This window comes from Mus caroli, unplaced genomic scaffold (genome assembly GCF_978045245.1).
Source record: "Mus caroli unplaced genomic scaffold, Mus_caroli_1 scaffold_10, whole genome shotgun sequence".
Taxonomy (NCBI): domain Eukaryota; kingdom Metazoa; phylum Chordata; class Mammalia; order Rodentia; family Muridae; genus Mus; species Mus caroli.
Window position 1 is genome coordinate 6,803,090 of NW_028227265.1, and position 17,707 is coordinate 6,820,796.

The 17,707-nt window shown below is 53.3% G+C and overlaps 2 protein-coding genes across 4 annotated transcripts in view; both read left to right on the top strand.

Annotated features, from left to right (window-relative positions):
- Positions 1-6,359, top strand: part of Cbfa2t3 (CBFA2/RUNX1 partner transcriptional co-repressor 3) — a 70,186-nt gene extending 63,827 nt beyond the window's left edge. For all 3 annotated transcript variants that reach the window (XM_021170231.3, XM_029480752.2, XM_021170232.2), the window contains 4 exons: positions 245-443; positions 951-1,019; positions 1,857-2,047; positions 3,767-6,359. In XM_021170231.3, the coding sequence (XP_021025890.1) occupies positions 245-443; positions 951-1,019; positions 1,857-2,047; positions 3,767-4,036 (729 nt within the window). In that variant the 3' untranslated portion in view covers positions 4,037-6,359. The remainder of the gene's footprint in view (positions 1-244; positions 444-950; positions 1,020-1,856; positions 2,048-3,766) is intronic.
- A 5,869-nt stretch (positions 6,360-12,228) lies between these two features.
- Positions 12,229-15,406, top strand: Pabpn1l (PABPN1 like, cytoplasmic). Its single transcript, XM_021170954.2, has 7 exons — positions 12,229-12,588; positions 12,907-13,042; positions 13,317-13,384; positions 13,912-14,018; positions 14,112-14,199; positions 14,622-14,761; positions 15,285-15,406. Exons 1-7 carry the CDS (start codon positions 12,346-12,348, stop codon positions 15,322-15,324), a joined length of 822 nt encoding a protein of 273 aa, XP_021026613.1. The 5' UTR covers positions 12,229-12,345; the 3' UTR covers positions 15,325-15,406.
- Positions 15,407-17,707: the final 2,301 nt, after the last annotated feature.

Consider the following 17,707-nt stretch of genomic DNA (forward strand, 5'->3'; position numbering starts at 1 on the left):
TTTGAAGGAAACACCCCAAGCTCCTTCCACCCCTACCATGCATCCAAAGAAGCTCCCATTCAAGTTGGGTGCCCACAGGCACTGGGAGTCATTTCACTGTTTGTGGGGAGCCCAGGTACAGATTTCTGTGCCCCGCCTTCAGGGACGTTGAGCTGGCTCCCTGACCACCCCCTCCATATTGGATGGCCACATCTGGCCACAGCCCCGGTTCCAACGTCCTGAAGGCCCTGCCACCCGCCCGCAGCTTCTGAACTGCATCATGGACATGGTGGAGAAGACCCGGCGATCCCTCACCGTCCTGCGCCGGTGTCAGGAGGCCGACCGTGAGGAACTCAACCACTGGATCCGGTGCTACAGTGACTCTGAGGAGGGGAAGAAGGGCCCTACCCCAATCTCTGCCCGGTCCCTCAACAGCTGCAGTGGCCCTGAGGGGTCTCAGCTAGGTGTGTACCAAGCAAGAGCATGGAGGACCTGTAGCGAGAGGTTGCTAGCCCTATACAATCTCTGTAGGATGCCACGAATTCTCCAGAAAGCTAGCCAACACTTAAACAGGAAGCCTCACTTGGAAAGGGGGGGCCTTTCCCATGGCATAAAGATGTGCCTGGCCTGCTAGGGAGCCTGGACCTCCCAGATTCTGCTAGGTACAGGCCAGGCTTAGGAGGAGGCACCCGAGGGCTTCTATTTACCCATCCACAGTGGTGCCTATGGAGATGGGGGTGAAGTGGTCGGGGACATGCCCAGATCCCAGCCTGAATCCATGTTCACTGTCTATAAGAGTATGCCACTCAAATCCCCCCCATTCTCCTGGAAGCCTGTGAAGCCCTCTTTCCCAAGGGGAAGGATACTTCTTGCCTTCAAACCCTGGCCGGCATGGAAGGGAATCCAGTGTGGAGGAAGGCAACTGGTAACCCATCTTGTGTGTGACACTGTACCCTGCCCCCTTATTCCAGATGTTCACCGGGACTTCACGCCCAGGACCCTGTCTGGCTACATGCCTGAAGAGATCTGGAGGAAGGCTGGTGAGTAAGGATAGACCCTGGGAGAAGTGTCTGTGTCTGCCGGGCGTGGTGGCGCACGCCTTTAATCCCAGCACTCGGGAGGCAGAGGCAGGCAGATTTCTGAGTTCAAGGCCAGCCTGGTCTACAAAGTGAGTTCCAGGACAGCCAGGGCTATACAGAGAAACCCTGTCTCGAAAAACCAAAAAACAAACAAACAAACAAAAAGAAGTGTCTGTGTCTCAGATGGTCTCCACACGAGGCAAGTTTGGGATTTACACATTGGGTCACACATAGGGGTATATACAAAATGCATGTGTGTGCACACATACACACACACACACACACACACACAGAGAGACAGAGAGAGAGAATATGAATCAGATATTTACAGCCAGGGTTCACGTAGTGTACCTCTGGCTACCTATGGATAGGTCTAAGCCGACCTGTTGTTCTCACAGCAGTGACTTGCCTGAAGCCTGTTAGAACAGAATCCTGGACACTACCAGAACCGCTAGACCATACTGTGGGTAGGACCTGGCCCTCACCCACTGAAGATGTACACCAGAGTAAGAACCATGACGCTGGCAGGTAGAGCTTTGGAAAGTTTACCCATGGCTCTGTTCCTTGTGACCAGAGTTGCACACGTGTGCCCAGGACTCACACATTCACCCACATACACCCCTTTCAGCTAAGGAGTGGAGTCATTGACTTGTGCCTTTGTGTGCACACACGCAATGTATGGTCAGCATGTGTGCACACAACTGCACTTAGGCGCCTGCCCGAGTCGTGAGCATAGAGGGTCCAGAACCCCAGGGGAGCCAGCCTGGGTGACTGCCACCCTACGTTTGTGCTTTACAGAAGAAGCTGTGAATGAGGTGAAGCGCCAGGCCATGTCAGAACTACAGAAAGCTGTGTCTGATGCAGAGCGCAAAGCCCATGAACTCATCACCACAGAGCGTGCCAAGATGGAACGAGCCCTGGCGGAGGCCAAGCGACAGGCCTCGGAGGATGCCCTGACTGTCATCAACCAGCAAGAGGACTCCAGCGAGGTAGGGCCACCAGCCTCCAGGTGCACTGCAGTCTGTGGGCTGACGGAACACCACACTTGTACAACCTCTTATGAACTCTCTGCTCTCAGTGGCCATGGCTGTCACTGGTGCCACAAGAAAACCTGCGGTCTGTTCAGTTCTGTCAGTAGAGAGAGAGAGAGAGAGAGAAACACATGAGGCCTGGTAAGGTGTCCCTCAGGCCTTCCCAACCTGCAGGAGCAGTAGCTAAGTGTCCAGAGAATCTGGGGTCTGACACATTCCACTGAGCTCACATTCCACTGAAGCCTGTTGATGTCAGACCCTCTGTTCCTTAACTTGTGAAAGCAAGAGGTTTAGGAGAGCAGGGCAGTGGTGGCACACGCCTTTAATCCCAGCACTTGGGAGGCAGAGGCAGGCTGATTTCTGAGTTCAAGGCCAGCCTGCTCTACAGAGTGAGTTCCAGGACAGCCAGGGCTACACAGAGAAACCCTGTCTCGAAAAAAAACCAAAAAACAACAACAAAAAAAAGAGGTTTAGGGTCCTTTTCAGGACCCCAGGGTCTGCCTCAGCCTCTAGCATGCAGGTAGATGTTCAATGAACAGGAAGAAGGAAGCCAGGAGAGCCAGGAGAGCTGGCCTTGTGTGCCCAGATGTCTGAGCACTGTGCTCCCTTCAGCAGGGTGGGTGAAGGAACACTTTCTGAAGCTTGGTGGGCAAGGAAAGACCACTCTGGGCAAGTCATTCATAGGATGCCCTTTAAGTGAGTTCAAATCCCAGCAACCACAGGGTGGCTCACAACCATCTGTAATGAGATCTGATGCCCTCTTCTGGAGTGTCTGAAGACAACTACAGTGTACTTACATATAATAAATAAATAAATCCGAAAGAAAGAAAGAAAGGAAGGAAGGAAGGAAGGAAGGAAGGAAGGAAGGAAGGAAGAAAGAAAGAAAGAAAGAAAGAAAGAAAGAAAGAAAGAAAGAAAGAAAGAAAGAAAGAAAGAAAGAAAGAAAGGAAGGCAGGCCAGGTCTTGACACTGGAGAAACAAAGCCAGGTAGACCTTGGGGCCCACTGGTCTACCATATTAGACCAGTGGGTTAGCCAATGAGAGACCCTGTCTTAAAATAAGGTTGAAAGTGCTCAGGAATAATATCAGCTATGGTCTTCAGGCCTCCACATGCATATATTTATATATTTATATGCACACACACACATATATATATTAATATTATATCTTCACACACTCATGTGCACATGCACACAAACATGCATGATCTCGGGATCTCAGCTGTCATGAGATGGGCAGAGCTGACCAGGGTGTCCGGTATTTGGAAGTGAGGATAGTACTAGATATGACAGCCGAACATACCCGGGAAAGGGGCGGAAAGAACTCTCCTAGTGGAGAAGGCCAGCAAGGCCTCGTGAGTGGAGCAGGAAAGCTGGTTAGGGGTGAGGCCTGAGACTTTAGAAGCCAAATAGAGACAAGATGTGGGCTAACCACCCAGCTCCACAGCCCTGCCACCTTCCAGGGTTCTCCAGCCATCCCTTCAGAGGAATAGTCAGAAAAGGGAATTCTGCTCCATAGCCACCTCTCCTCCCAAAGGGACTGCTTGGCAGCTAGGGGTGGATGCATAGCTCTCCCCTGCAAAACACACACACACTCCTTCTCACCAGTGGGCAGGTGATCTGGGCACATGGGCTCTGTCCTATTCTGACCGGCTCCTTTGCCCTCCTCCACATCCAGAGCTGCTGGAACTGCGGGCGCAAGGCCAGCGAGACGTGCAGTGGCTGTAACGCCGCCCGCTACTGCGGGTCCTTCTGTCAGCACAAAGACTGGGAGAAACACCATCACGTGTGCGGCCAGAGTCTGCAGGGCCCCGCAGCTGCAGTGGCTGACCCACTACCTGGACAGCCTGATGCCACTGCCAGCCCCAGCGAAGCCGGCTCGGCAGGGCCCTCTCGTCCTTGCTCTCCGGGGCCGCCAGGCCCGCTGGACGCTGCTGTGCCCCGCTGACCTCCAGATCAGACACCCAGCCCATGGACGCCATGCCCTGCCAACCTCCCGGCCCCACCGTGGCCCACCAGTTGCCTGGAGCCATTGCTGCTACCGCTTCTCTTCAAAAGAAAACACAGATCCAACAGAACTGCATCCGTGCAGCCCCAGCTACCTGACAAGGTCTGCCGGGACCTCTACAGCCTCTTGTCCGTCGCAAGCACCCTCAGAAAGTATCGCAGAGCATCAGACAGTGGCACCAGCAGGAGCGTGGCCAGCTCCGCCGCTGTCTGTCCCCTCTGTGTCCGTCTCTCTGTGTCTGTCTGTCTTTCTGTGTCTGCCTCTCTCTATGTGTCTCTCCATGTCTGTCTCCTGCTGTTTTCCCTGATTCTCCGGCGTCTCTGTCTTTGTAAAGTCCACATGATCTCTCTGTCATCAGAGAAACCTAATTGGTAGCTTTTCTTTTCCATGAAGAACTTTTGGAGATTTTTGTTTTGTTTTGTTGGCAAACAAGCTACTTAGAAATGGACAAAGAAGACTGTGGGGTTCTCCCCATTCCTCATGAGTAAGGGAAGAAACTGTGATTTTTCTATCCAGAGTTGCCGCATCGCCCAGCCAGCCCCAGGGGGATCAGCGCGCACACAGCAGAGATAATGAGAGCAACTGCAATTTCCAACTCAAGAAGCAGCTTTTGTTTCAGGTTTTACTTCTTTAATGTCAAACTCTTTGGCTTTAAGTGAAAAAAAAAAAGGAAAAAAAAATCCAAAAAGTTTTTTTTTTAAGCAAAAGAAACACACCTGTAAACTACCTTGCCAGCTAGCCAGCCAAGGATGCCAGACACACCTCGCTCCAAAGGAAGCCCAAAAAGCAAACTCAAGAAATTGAAATCCAAAATTTATTTTTATCACTGCCAAAGTATTTTCTTCATGGTCTCTCCACCCTGGGTTGGTTTGGATGTCAGTCTTTGATTTGGGTTTTGATTTCGTTCAGGGGGGTGTTGGGATGCTGGGATTTGGTGGGTTGGGCCAAGAAGAAACCTTTTGTTCCTTTTTGACTAGTAGGCAGCATCCTTGCTGGGCAGAGCCATCGGCAGCAAGGCCATGTGACCCTCAGCACCGCATCAGAAGCCCCAGTCAGCGTGAGCCTGAGTGTTGTGTGCCCTAGGGCTACGTCCATGCGTCCCTACATGCAAGGGAGGCACCTCCTTCCATCGGTCCCCACACCTTCCTGGGACTTCTCATAAGTCATTTCCACTTGTGAAAAAAAAAAAGTGCTAAAGTGCTCTTCCCAGAGAGAGCACACTTCCTAAACGAAACTGTGACAATCTTTTGGGTTGATTCTTGACTGCTTTTGAGAGCATAAGGAGACAGCAAATCACGCTTTCTCGGTTTTCCCTCCTCTACCTCTCTGCTCTTCCATCCCACCCTACCTCCATCTCGGCCCCGTCACCCCGCCCCCAGTGTCTTGCTGTGGCTACCCTCATTTCTTTCAAACTTTTACAGAAAAAAAGAAAAAGAAAAAAAAAAGTAAACACAAAAGCCAGCAGCCACCCGCACCTCACCTGGAAGACTCCAGCCCGGCTGTACATATCCCTGTGTTGTAACCCCAATGTTGGTCTCCAGTCCTGGGGGTGACGGTGATGCTTGCCCACCTACACTCTAGCCCCTGCCCACCCTGCCCTTCGCCCACTCGACTCCCTCAAGGATTCAAGGAGGAAATGAAAGAAGAAGGCTCATGCCTGTACCAAACAAAAAGAGACAGCAGATGCAGTCCAGGTCTGCACCTCTGTTGTGGCTGCAGCAAGCTGCAGGCCTAGCGTGCAATATGGGGGATTGCTCCTGAACCCTGGGCCCGGGGGGCCCTGCCCAGAGCAAGGTGTGCAGCGTGTGTTAATGTGAATGTACATAGTCTCCACAGAGGTCCCAAACCATGGCATCAGTACCGAGGAGATGTTTGCCAAATAAAAAGAAATTAAGACAAACCATGGAAGTCTGTGAGGTTTAGGAAACACTTTGGAAGGAGTCTGAGCTGTCCTATAGGCTTGTTTGGTGGCTGGTGTTTCTTCACAGCTGTATAACCATTGTTTAACAGAACGTTCTATGGATTCTGTTAGGTAGCCCGGAATGGAGCCTGACAGCAACCCTTGCTCGGAAGGCTAGGGTAGATCTCATTCCCTGGAAGGTTCCCGAGGCCACAGCCCTCCAAGGCCACAGAGATGTTTCTTGTGGGTTTCAGAGAAGCCAGGACACAAGGCGGCCTCCTGCCTGCCCGCCTTTCTCTAGTGGACCAGTCCTCCTGAGCGTCTGCCTGCAAACACTGAGTCTGTGTGCTGCCTCCCGTCGCAAGGAGCATCACTGGATTCCATTCCCATCTGTACCCCATGCAGTACTTCTTTTTTTTTTTTTTTTTTTTTTTTTTTTTTTTGGTTTTTTCGAGACAGGGTTTCTCTGTATAGCCCTGGCTGTCCTGGAACTCACTCTGTAGACCAGGCTGGCCTCGAACTCAGAAATCCGCCTGCCTCTGCCTCCCGAGTGCTGGGATTAAAGGCGTGCGCCACCACGCCCGGCCCATGCAGTACTTCTTGTCTCTGCTACTCCACTGCATGCAGCAACCTTGGCCTTTCCAGAAGGGCAGGCCAGTGACCACTGGTAGGAAAGCGCTCTGGGTGATGGGGTGGTGAGCACCATGTTTGGGGGTGGGGGGGGAACAAAGCTAAGCCCCTCACGTTGTGCTTAAGAGCTGTAGTCTCTAGAGGTCTGGGCCAGGAGTCCTGAGGTGGCATTCCTGATGACCTACGTCCCTGATGTCAGGACTTCCGAGCACCTGCTCCTATGTAGTCCAGACATTCTGAGGTCACCAGTTTGCTTTAGTTCAGATACCTCCTTTCTTACCCTTACCAGCCTTACCCACCTTTTAGGAACAGAGGGCCCACCACAGACAACAAAATGCTGCCCAGCCAAATTCATCTCCATGAGCCAGGCTATATATTTAGGGTTCAGCAGAGACACCCCCCATCTATACTCTAGCTGTTGGGAGTGACAGCCCCTCAAGGTGGCTGTCAGATGGCATTGGACCACAGTGAGTCTCCTGTGCATGGGATTTAGCTAGCAATCATAGACATCGAGGGTGAGATGTCACGTCTGCTAGGCAGAGCTCAGGAGTCAAGGCAAGTGCAGAATCAGGGTGGCAGGGAGATGGGGCTAGGAAGGGTTAGGTGAGGAAATGGGAAACTGGAAGCAGCAAAAGGAGGTCCCAGGGGTATTGATGAGTTTCCCTGAGGCAGTGTCACCTGAGGCAAGGAGGCTGGCGGATTAGGTGGGGTTGCTAAGCCGGGCACCAAGGCCCTGGCTAAGCTGTGTGTTGTGCTTTGACCCCAGCTACCCAGAGACCTCACAGCTTTGAAAGGACAGGATCCATGGGTGTTCTTTATTGGGAGGTATACCCTGGGTGGCCATAACCGCAGCCTACCCTTGGTTTCAACCTACACGCTGCCTGGGGCTCTCCACAGAGCTGGGGGCGGGGCATGGTACTCCATCCCCGATCCCTGCTACCTTTCTCTGGTTCACACACCATGGACCCTGGAACAACTAATGGCCAGGCCCTGCCTCCTGGTAACTACAGCCAAGCACGACCCAAACCCCCTAAGTGATGTGGCTCTCGAGGAGTCTTACTCCCCCAAAGCCTCCAGCTCCGAATATCACTTTACTTCCTGTTTTGTGGCCAAAGCTAATCCAGGAAGGCTGAGTAGGGAGGGCAGGTAGCCGGCAGAGCTCTCCAACCCCCAAGGCCCAGCCCAGATCCCATCTCATGACCTTACGGCTTCTTGGCACAAGTCCTGTCCGTCCCAGCCCTGTCTCAAACCCAGACCGGCCTTTCCGTGAGGACTACCTCAGAGACGACTTTCCGTGAGGACTACCTCAGAGACTACTTTCCAGCTCAGTCCTAAGGTCTGCTCAGGAGCGGAGGCCAGTGTTTCTCCTCCCAGGTGTGGTCACAGCTGTATAGGAACAGGCTGAATGACACCACAGCTCAGGTCCCACCCACTGCCTGACAGGGGTGCCAAGGTGAGAGGAGCCAGCCCCCACGGGAGCGCCCAGAAGGATTCAGTTAACAGGGACATCTGTCAGAAGACCTGAGAGGGTCGCTGGGGATGGAGAAGGCCAAGAATGGGAGGCGGGGCCTCTGCGGGCAGTGTCACCTTGAGGCCACAGTGGGCAGGGATCAGGATGGGACCCAAAGTTTAGTTTCTCCAGATAAATCATTAGGCTGACACCAAAGTATCATCCCGGCGCCCATCTGTCCACTCTTGTACTCCTCAGCCTAACGGACAGATCAACGCTTTCCTGAGCTCCTCCTTCTGACACGTGCAGCCATCTTCCCATGAACCCTTTTGCCTCTGCTCATTCATCATCCTCTGCCTCCCTTCCAGCCAACTACCCCCATCTATCTATCTTTTTTTTTTTTTTTTGGTTTTTCGAGACAGGGTTTCTCTGTGTAGCCCTGGCTGTCCTGGAACTCATTCTGTAGACCAGGCTGGCCTCGAACTCAGAAATCTGCCTGCCTCTGCCTCCCTCCATCTATCTATCTTGACACATTGGCAAATCCATCTGTCCACCTGTCCATTGCTCCATCCAAACTGTCTTTCCACCCCACCATCCCAGCATATTATACCTACACCCATACGCCTCCCAGCCTCATGCATACAACCATCCCTAGGCCCATGTTCCCTATCATCTCTCTATTCACTGTACTCAGAGTTCTGTCAGCTCCGTCAGTGTACCAAAGACACCAGGTCCTCCCACGCCCTCTACTCTGCTTGCCCTAAACTGTCCAGGGCTGCTCTAGGAATACCTACCCATGAGGCAACAGGCATCTCCCACCCCCGGCACTCTGCCCCACCATGGTGTCCAGACACCTCCAGAAATATGAGTTCTTACCGTAGGCATCGTGGGCAGGTTGGATACGTTCTTGTGGCAGCTGTGACACATCTGGAGCTGCTTGGGGAGAGAAGGGAACAAGAATTGTGCTGGGGGCAGGGGGGTCTGTACGCCTGCTCACAAGCTCTGGAAGCCTGGGTTAGGCAGCCACGTTCCCTGAAATTAGGGCAAAGTCCTTGTTTCCAGGAGTTTGTCCAGAAGAGGAGAGCAAGCCAGGGCTGGCCTCCCTTGACACCAGGGTGCTCTCAGTCCCCTGTGCCCCTGGACTTTTGTGCACCATTCCCATCTTCTCTGTTAGGATCCCGAGGAGCTCAGAGTTGGGCCTGTCTGGTCTGCCCCTCAATCCACGGATGGAAAGGAGTATTTGCTGGGTGTTTGGGACCATCCGCAAGTTCCCCTGGGAACTCCTTGCTCGTCCTGAAGCTCCTACTATGTAGGGAAGCTTCTGAAATGAGGCTGGGCAGAGACCTCTGGGTTCCCATCGTGCTGGCAAGAGGAAGATAAGATAGGGAGAGAAGCCTGAGGCGAGCTGGGCTCAGGGGAACTGTATTCCTGGAGACAGCTCACAGATAAAGCCCAGGACAGTCAACCAACAACTCGCACAAGTCCCCAAATCCTAGAAACCTCTGTCTCGTGTTCTGTTCCTTTTCCTTCCGTCCAGCTGGCCCTTAGGGTACCAAGCCAGACTGGGAGGCAGGAATGCTGCATCTGAGTCAAAGCGTGGCCTGCTCAGCACATCCTCCTGCTCCCAACCCAGACAAGAGGCCCAGGAGCCCTCAGCTCACACCATACCTGGGGTGAGCACAGCATCGCACAGCCTGCCGGGGGAGCCACTGCTTCTCCCCCTACAGGAGCTGGGAGGAGAGTACTGGATGTTTTGTTCATGAAAAGCTGTGTTCCACGCACGCCCTGCACGTCTATCTGGGTGCTGGGTCCCGCCACCCACCGCTATCTACTGCTGTCCTATACGTTTGCCCTGTGGGCCACGGACGCGGTGATCAGGTTAATTGCATCTGTGTAATAAAGTAAGCATTTGCTATGATGGCTCTGCTGCTCTTCTGGATCACTGCGCACACCGGATCACTGTGTTCAAAGACCTGATGCACAGACAAGGGTCACCGTGGTGTTCGGTTGTACCAGAGAAGTCTTGGGGTCATAGAAGAGGGGAACTTCAGGTTCTTGTGCTGCTGTTAGATCCTTGGCAAATGGGGTCCATCTTGGACACCCCCCCCCAAATGAACCTTGGACCCCTGAGTTTCAAGGGCCTGACCTATAGCTTACCGCTGGGGCCAAGTTCTTTGAGCTGTCCACACGAGGGAGATGGTGAGACCTGGCTGAGAAAAACAGCAAAGGCTTGAGGGGTACTGAGGGCCTGGTGGAGACACTGAGTCTGAGGGAACACTGAAGGGACACTTAAGGCCTGCGGGGGTCACTGAGAGCCTCAGAGCAACTCAGCAGAAAGACCCTTCTCTCCGTCTGCTCCTGTGGCAACTGTGTCCTGGCTAAAGGGAAGGCTCCTCCTGAAGCAGACACCCAGCCATAGCGCTTCAGGCTGCACCAGTAGCTGCCTGGAGGAAGCGACTGTCATTAGTGCTGTGACCGGCTTGGAACATGGTGTATTTTTGAAGGCATTGTTGGGAAGGCCAGCATCAGGGTAAGCCTGTCCCTAAGCCAGGCGCCTGGCTGGAGCCCCACTGGGCCTGGCGTGTCAGCGATCTCAGGATAGCACAGAGAGGAGGGTGACAAGCTTTTTCCACTGCAGACACTGAGCTCAGGGGGGAGACTGGCCAGGGAGGGCCTGAGCCCCATCCAGACAGCCTTGGCCTGGGAATGGCCCGCCATGTCCTGCCTTCCACATGGAAGTACAGGAAAAATCCAGGCCGGACCCCAAGAGAGCTTCATACAAAGAGATGGAGGGCTTGCAGGAGGACATCCGTGGCCGCTTGTCTATCCCTGTCCAGCCCATCCTGTATGGCCAGCTTGTTCTTAGTGTAGACGTGGACGCTGCCCCTGAGCAGCTCTGGTCAGCCAGGAAAGATCTAGGGAAGTAACTGAAGCAGGGCTGGGGAGAGCCCAGTGCCACTCAGTCACTACATCTCAGGTCATATGACTAGTCTCTACTCAGACTACATTATCTCAGGTCATGTGACTACTCCACAGAGTCCTTCTTTTATGAGGCGTGGAACCCACACCAGTTTTTATTACTAGTGAGATGTTTTCGACAGGACCTCACTTTGGATCCCAAGCTGGCCTTGAACTTGTGATCTTCCTGCCCCAGTACTGAGTATATATGAGCCATCACATGAAGCGTGATACAGCTTTCAGCCACTTTGGAGAATTAAACGGTACATGAGGAGTCAGGCTAGGGTCAGAAGCACACAGTTTCTTAGGGCTGCACCAGCCACAGCTGCTCCCGCCTCGGCCTCCCAACCCCTCTGCCAATCCCAGGATGTGGGGGTGGCAGCCACCAGACTCCACTTACAATATAGCTAAACTAATCCCATCTCCTACCTGAGCCAGATCCTCAGAGAAACCCTATTGCCGAGCCTGGGGACAGGGTCACAGAAGACGTGATGCCATGGAGTCACCAGAAATTCCCTGTGGAGACCTCTTAGGGTCATGTTAACACACACAGCTGACCCAGAGGCTCAGCAGAGAAGCACCGGTACCGTGTCTAGCCAAAAGCCAGCAATATGTTTCTAGATCCGCCCCTCTGCTGGAAGCCCCAGTAAGGAGTCAATGGATGTAGGCTGGCAGGCAGCAGTCCTGGGAGGTGAGGGCAAGAGGGGCAACAGCTGAACAGGGCTGGGAACTGATGTACCCGCCTACAGCCTGCACCACCAAGTAGATGTCACCTAGTTTGTACAGCTCAGCCTGAGCCTTCCTTGTGGCAACAGGAACCATCTAACTAGTGCCTGGGTATAATAGGCTCCCACCTAGGCCTGAACTCTTAGCCCTGGGGGGGGGGGGGAGGCAAGGCTTGCTCAAACTGACTCAATGTATCCTGACATGCACAGTGCCACCTCTCCCTGAAATCTGTCCTTTTCATAGGACAATTAGGTAGCTTGAACAAGATCTGATTATCAGTTAGGTTCTATTGTCAGGGCACGTGGCATATCCAGGTGACAGGCAGACTCCAGGAAGCTCACAGCGTAGCCCTGAGTGTTTCGGGGATGCAGCTGGTGAAGAAGACAGAGAGGAGATATTCAACCTTTGACCCCTCTGGTCAGTAGCCTAGCCCAAGCTGGGAGGCCTTCTTAATCTTTAGGGCTTTAGTGAAAGCAGCTGGTCAGGGGGAGCACTTAAAAGGTAGGGCCACGGGGCAGCTGCAGCTGCGGAGGTGAGCAGACCCAGGGAGGCAAGGCTTCCCAGGCCTGCCCTCCTCGCCTACCGATGGAGCCTTACCTGAGCAATGAGCTCTTCCCACCCCCCACTGAAGCCTGGCTCCAGACGGTCTCCTCAGATCCTGAGGCCCAAGGTTGGGGGGCCTGGGGCAGGACTGAAAAGACCTCCTTGGTGCCAAGGGCTGGGAGTAGAACAGGAAGTGACAAGGAAGCAGAGGAAAATGAAGATGCAAGCTTCCTTCTCTCCCTGCTGGAACCAGAGAACCTGGCCAAGTCCCCAGTATACAACCAGGTAGCACCCTGTCACAAACCGTGCGGGAAGGTGTGGACCTGGGCATGGAGGGAGGGGCACAGGTGACTAGGGGTGAAGGAGCCAGTGCTTCAGACCTCAGAGGCCTCTCTGACTAGGGGGAGGTATCCGGGCAGGAGAGGTACCAGGGGCTTCTGGGGCCTTAGCTCCTAGTCTTGGACTTTGGCTACAGGAACAACAGGGTGATCTTGGTCATCCCCTAGTAGCTATGGCTTTCAGCCGGCGCTGGCTGGCCACACCTGCCCTCCATTCTAGAGGGGCCTGAAGGCCATCTCAAACTTACTGTGGGATGGCCAACAGGAGTTGGAGGCCATCAAGCTGAAATTGTGGGCCATGGAGCATGCTGAAGCCCAGCCGGAGCCACCCTGTGTACAGAGAAAGGCCACAGAGGAAGAGAGGGCTGAGGTCAGACAGCTGCTGAGCCCTGAGACTGTAGGTAGGAACCTGGGACTCTCGCCAACCCTGTCCTCAGATGGACAACTGTCCTTCTAACTCCTTGACCACTCAGCTAAGACTCTAAACCCACCTGCGTTCAATGGAAGAGTACTTGGCACGGGCTGCATATGAGGACAATTGAAGGAGCACTCTGAATCGCACCCACAATCCACAGTGTGACCGCGGGAGCCTGGGCGACCTTCCCTGGGGGGTCACGAGGAATGGGCTCCTCAATGAGGTCCTCCCCCTAGTTCTGAGGTTCTCTCTCCCTACAGACTGCTTCTTCTCTAGGACCTCCAAGGAAAATGTGGAGGCTGACCACAGATCTGTCTTTGTAGGCAATGTGAGTAGAGAGGGGGGTGGCGTGGTCACAGCCCTCTAGGGTGTCTGCCCCCAATTAGGGCATTTACCTGGGCAGACCCCCTCCACTGGGGGTGGGCACTGGCCTGGGTGGAGCTGGCTATGAGTTTGAGGCAGGAGGCTATGAAGTTGTAAATGCAAGTGTCTCCAAGGCCAAAGTGGGAGGCCTGGTGCAGAGGGAAGGTAAAACCCACGGGGCCGAATAGTGCCCAGGCCTTGACCGTTCATTCAGCCGAAGGTGTGGTCAAGCATTCAGGTTTAATGGGCCGCATACCCGGCATGTGCTAATTCCTGAAACCCAACCAGCTGTCCACACAGGAAACACTTAACTGTCTCTCAGCACTGAACCCTGGGCAGGAGTGGATACAGCTTCAGCCCATGCCCAGCCAGGGGCCAACCAACCTTTGGGGGGGGGGGGGGTCCCTCCAACCCCTTTCTGCCACAACGGCCTCAGCAGGAGGGAGAAGGGGATAGCCCAGCACTTACACCAGATACCCTTTCTGAGAGCAGGTGGATTATGGTGGCTCAGCTGCAGAGCTGGAGGCCTACTTCAGCCCCTGTGGGGAGATTCACCGGGTCACTATCCTGTGCGACAAGTTCTCTGGACACCCCAAGGGGTCAGTGTGGGGCTATGGCAGGCTGGGCAGTGTGGGTGGGGCTGGAGCTGGCCCCTCACTCCTTGCTCCAATGTCACCTCTGTCCTTCCCCAGCTATGCATATATAGAGTTTGCTTCGCACAGATCTGTCAAGGCTGCTGTGGGGCTGGATGAGAGCACCTTCCGAGGTCGGATCATCAAGGTATGTTTCCCCAGGGGTCTCCATGTGCCTGTGGGCCACCACTGAGCCTTGCACAATAACTCACAAATCCTTCACCAGGCTCGGAGAGGTTAGTGTGCCTGACCCTTTGTGCATCTTAGCTGGGTGGGCATTAATCAGAGTTAGGAAGTGATGAAAACACTCAGACCTAGGGTGGGGCTTGGCTTGGGTGGGGCTTGGTGTGGGCGGGGCCTGCCAGAATGGGCCAGGGAGATGCTGGCTATAACCAGTATGTCTTGTGATCCCAGTTGCATCTGAGAAAAGTTGGAGGGATTATTTCAGCCTAAGTGATATCACAAGTCAGGAGCCCCAAGCCCTGGTCTCAGCCTGGGCCCTGGCTTCAGGCCACCCTGGCAAGAAGGGTGTAGACCAGTGTTTTGGAGCATGACATGGGTTCCATCCAGGTACTTCCCAAAAGGACGAACTTCCCAGGCATCAGCTCCACAGACCGTGGAGGGCTGCGGACACACTCGGGCAGCAGGGCTGCCTTCCTGCACGGTAGCCTCCATCGTAAAGCTCGGTTAAGAGCCCATGGACGGAGCCGGTAAGTGGACCCGAGTGGGACTCTGAGTCTGGAGATCTGAGCAGCAAGATTCTTGGAGCCTGACCCTTATGCTGGCTGTAGCCAATCTGCACAGTGTCATGCTAAGGGAAGACTATTGTCCCTCACATGAGCCTTAAAGGTTGGGGCACTTGGCAAGGGGCTGAGGGGGAGGCCTCGTGGCTTCCAGCAGCCTGCGCAGGCTCTGTGTAAGCTTGCTCCCTGCCTGGTGGGGCTACTTGTTCCTGGGCACTAGGACTTTGCAGGCGACAAGCAGCCTCCTCTGGCCTGAAGCATAGGCTAACTAGTATAAACAAGGCTGCAGTTGAGCCCATGGGCCACATGTGACAAATTCTAGCCCCAGGCTTCCCTCCTTTTCTGGAGTCACCCCCTCAATAAAGCAAAGGCGCCCCCAAAAGTTTCTGGGCAGCAACTTTAACCCTGATGTTCTCCAGGCCTATCCCCTCTGAAGGCAACTGAGCTGCCTTTGTTCTCCCACACACACTGCCCTCCCTACTCTCTGCAGGGGCCATGGAGGAGTACCACCGTGGTTCTCTCCGTACTGAAAGAACAGCCCAGTTTTTAAAGTGGGACCAGGAGTAAACTGCTGTCTCCACTCACTCCAGACGAGGCTCCTAGCCTGGCAGCCCCCAAGGGCCTTTGAAGGTGCCCAGATCACCAGGTCCCAGTGGGAAGGCACTGGGCAGGGAGATTCGGGAGGGGAGGGAGGCTCAGGGTACGCTGGGATTGGCATTCTCGAGTACTTTTAAAGAAAAATAGATATGCGTGTTAATAGTAGAACATAAATTATTAAACTTGAATAAATTTTAAGAATATGTGATCAGCCTCATTTCTTGATTCTCCCTCAGATACAGGTTAGCATTGACCCTTTCTCCATGGCTCCCCACACAGAGGGTGGAAATGGGATATGGCATGAGTCCAGAAGAGGGGGCTCTGGCTCCGCCTTCTGATTCAACCAAACGTGAGCAAAACTCCACCCCCGTAATTCTTCCTCCGTGCCTCAAACTGGCTCTCTAGATACACCAGCACTTCACCTCCATCCTGCCCTGGAAGTTATCTGAGCTGGTCAGGTCGAGAAGCAAAAGTGGGGCCTCTATGCTGAACTCTGTGAGTGTGAGAAGCAAAAGTGGGGCTTCTATGCTGAACAGTGTCTGTCTGTCTGTCTGTGTCTGAGGGTGAGTGTGTGTCTGAGTGTGTATCTGAGTATGTGTGGGTCTAAGTGTTTGTGTCTCTGTGTGTGAGTGTATATGTGTGTGTCTGTATGTGTCTGAGGGTATGTGTATGTCTGTGAATATGTTTGTGTGTATGTATATGTGTGTGCGTGCGTGTATCTGGCAAAGACAGGCTACCCTGCTCTGCCACTGTACTCAGGGAGAGAGCTGGCCAGGCCCAGGTCTGCGGGATACACACGCTAATCTGCACTACCACCTTGCTGTATGTTCATGTTATTCTTAAGCCCCAGTAGAGCTACCATGTTTCTCCTGCTCCCCGAACCTGGAGACTGCTCTGAGAACGAGCTGTGCCCTTTTCTAGGCTCCATCCATGCGTGACCCTCCCCCAGCCATTTTCACATGTCCCCTGTCCTCAGTGGATATCCACCCCGCCAATGCAACCACATCTTCACCTCCAAAGCCCAAAGGCAGCCTGTGACCTTACTGAAAAAAGATCTCTGAAGAAACATAAGAATTAACTCCAGAGTCAGGTGTAGTAGTGCACACCTTTAATCCCAGCACTCAGGAGGCAGAGACAGGCGGATCTATGTGAGTTTGAAGCCAGCCTGGTCTACAGAGTGAGCTCTAGGACAGCCAGGGCTACACAGTAAGCTCCTGTCATCGTCGCCATCACAATAACAACTACTCCGGGAGCATCCCAGCCTGCCTGTGGACCACACATCCATCAGCAGGTGAGGCCTGGGGCAGCTGTGAAGAAGGGAGGCGGAGTCTGAGCTGAGGCTTGCAAAGAGTGGCTGCAGCTCCAGGAGCTAGCCAAGACCTAGAGTAGATTCTCTCTGGGCATGCAGGAAGTAGCCCTGCCCCCAGCTACTGTGTTAACTGGCCAAGGCAAGTTGGCCTGTGGTATCAATACAGTAGCCTCATGAGCCTGGACAGCCTTTTTTTTTTTTTTTTTCTTTTTTTTTTTTTAACCTTTGGAAGCAATTGGTTCTGTCCTGACCAGCCAGGAGTGACTGCCACCCAGTGGGCAGATGGTGAACAGCAAATTGGCCCCAGGGTGGCCTTGCGGGAAGAGGGGGGAGGATTCCCCAGTATCAAAGTGACCTGGCAGGGCCCTTGACAAGGATGACGCCTGTTCCTCTTCACATTCCAGCTTCAGGACTTCCAAGTCCCTGGCCCGGGTCTCCTGGCAGGATATTTGCTCCTGAGCCTTGGACATATATACATACATACATATGTGTGTGTGTGTGTGTGTGTGTGTGTGTATATACATACATACATACATATATATATATATATATATATATATATATATATATATGTGTGTGTGTGTGTGTGTGTGTGTGTGTATGTAAGTATATATGTATTTTTATATACACATATATGTGTGCCAAGTTTATATATATATATATATACACACACACATATACATATATACACACATATACACACATATACACACACATACACACACATACATACACATACACACACACACATACACACACATACACACACATACACACACATACACACACATACACACACACACACACATATACACACATACACATATATGTATATGCCAAGTTCTCTTCTTGGGAAGGACCCAGGATACCTTTCTCCCTGATAGACCCAGGTCTGTCCAAGCCAAGGACAGAAGGCTGAGGTGCAAACACCCCTCAGCATAGCGTCTACACAGTAGTGAGAACCCCACCGGCTCTGCAGGCTCTGCCGTGAGCATTGTCAATGGCAA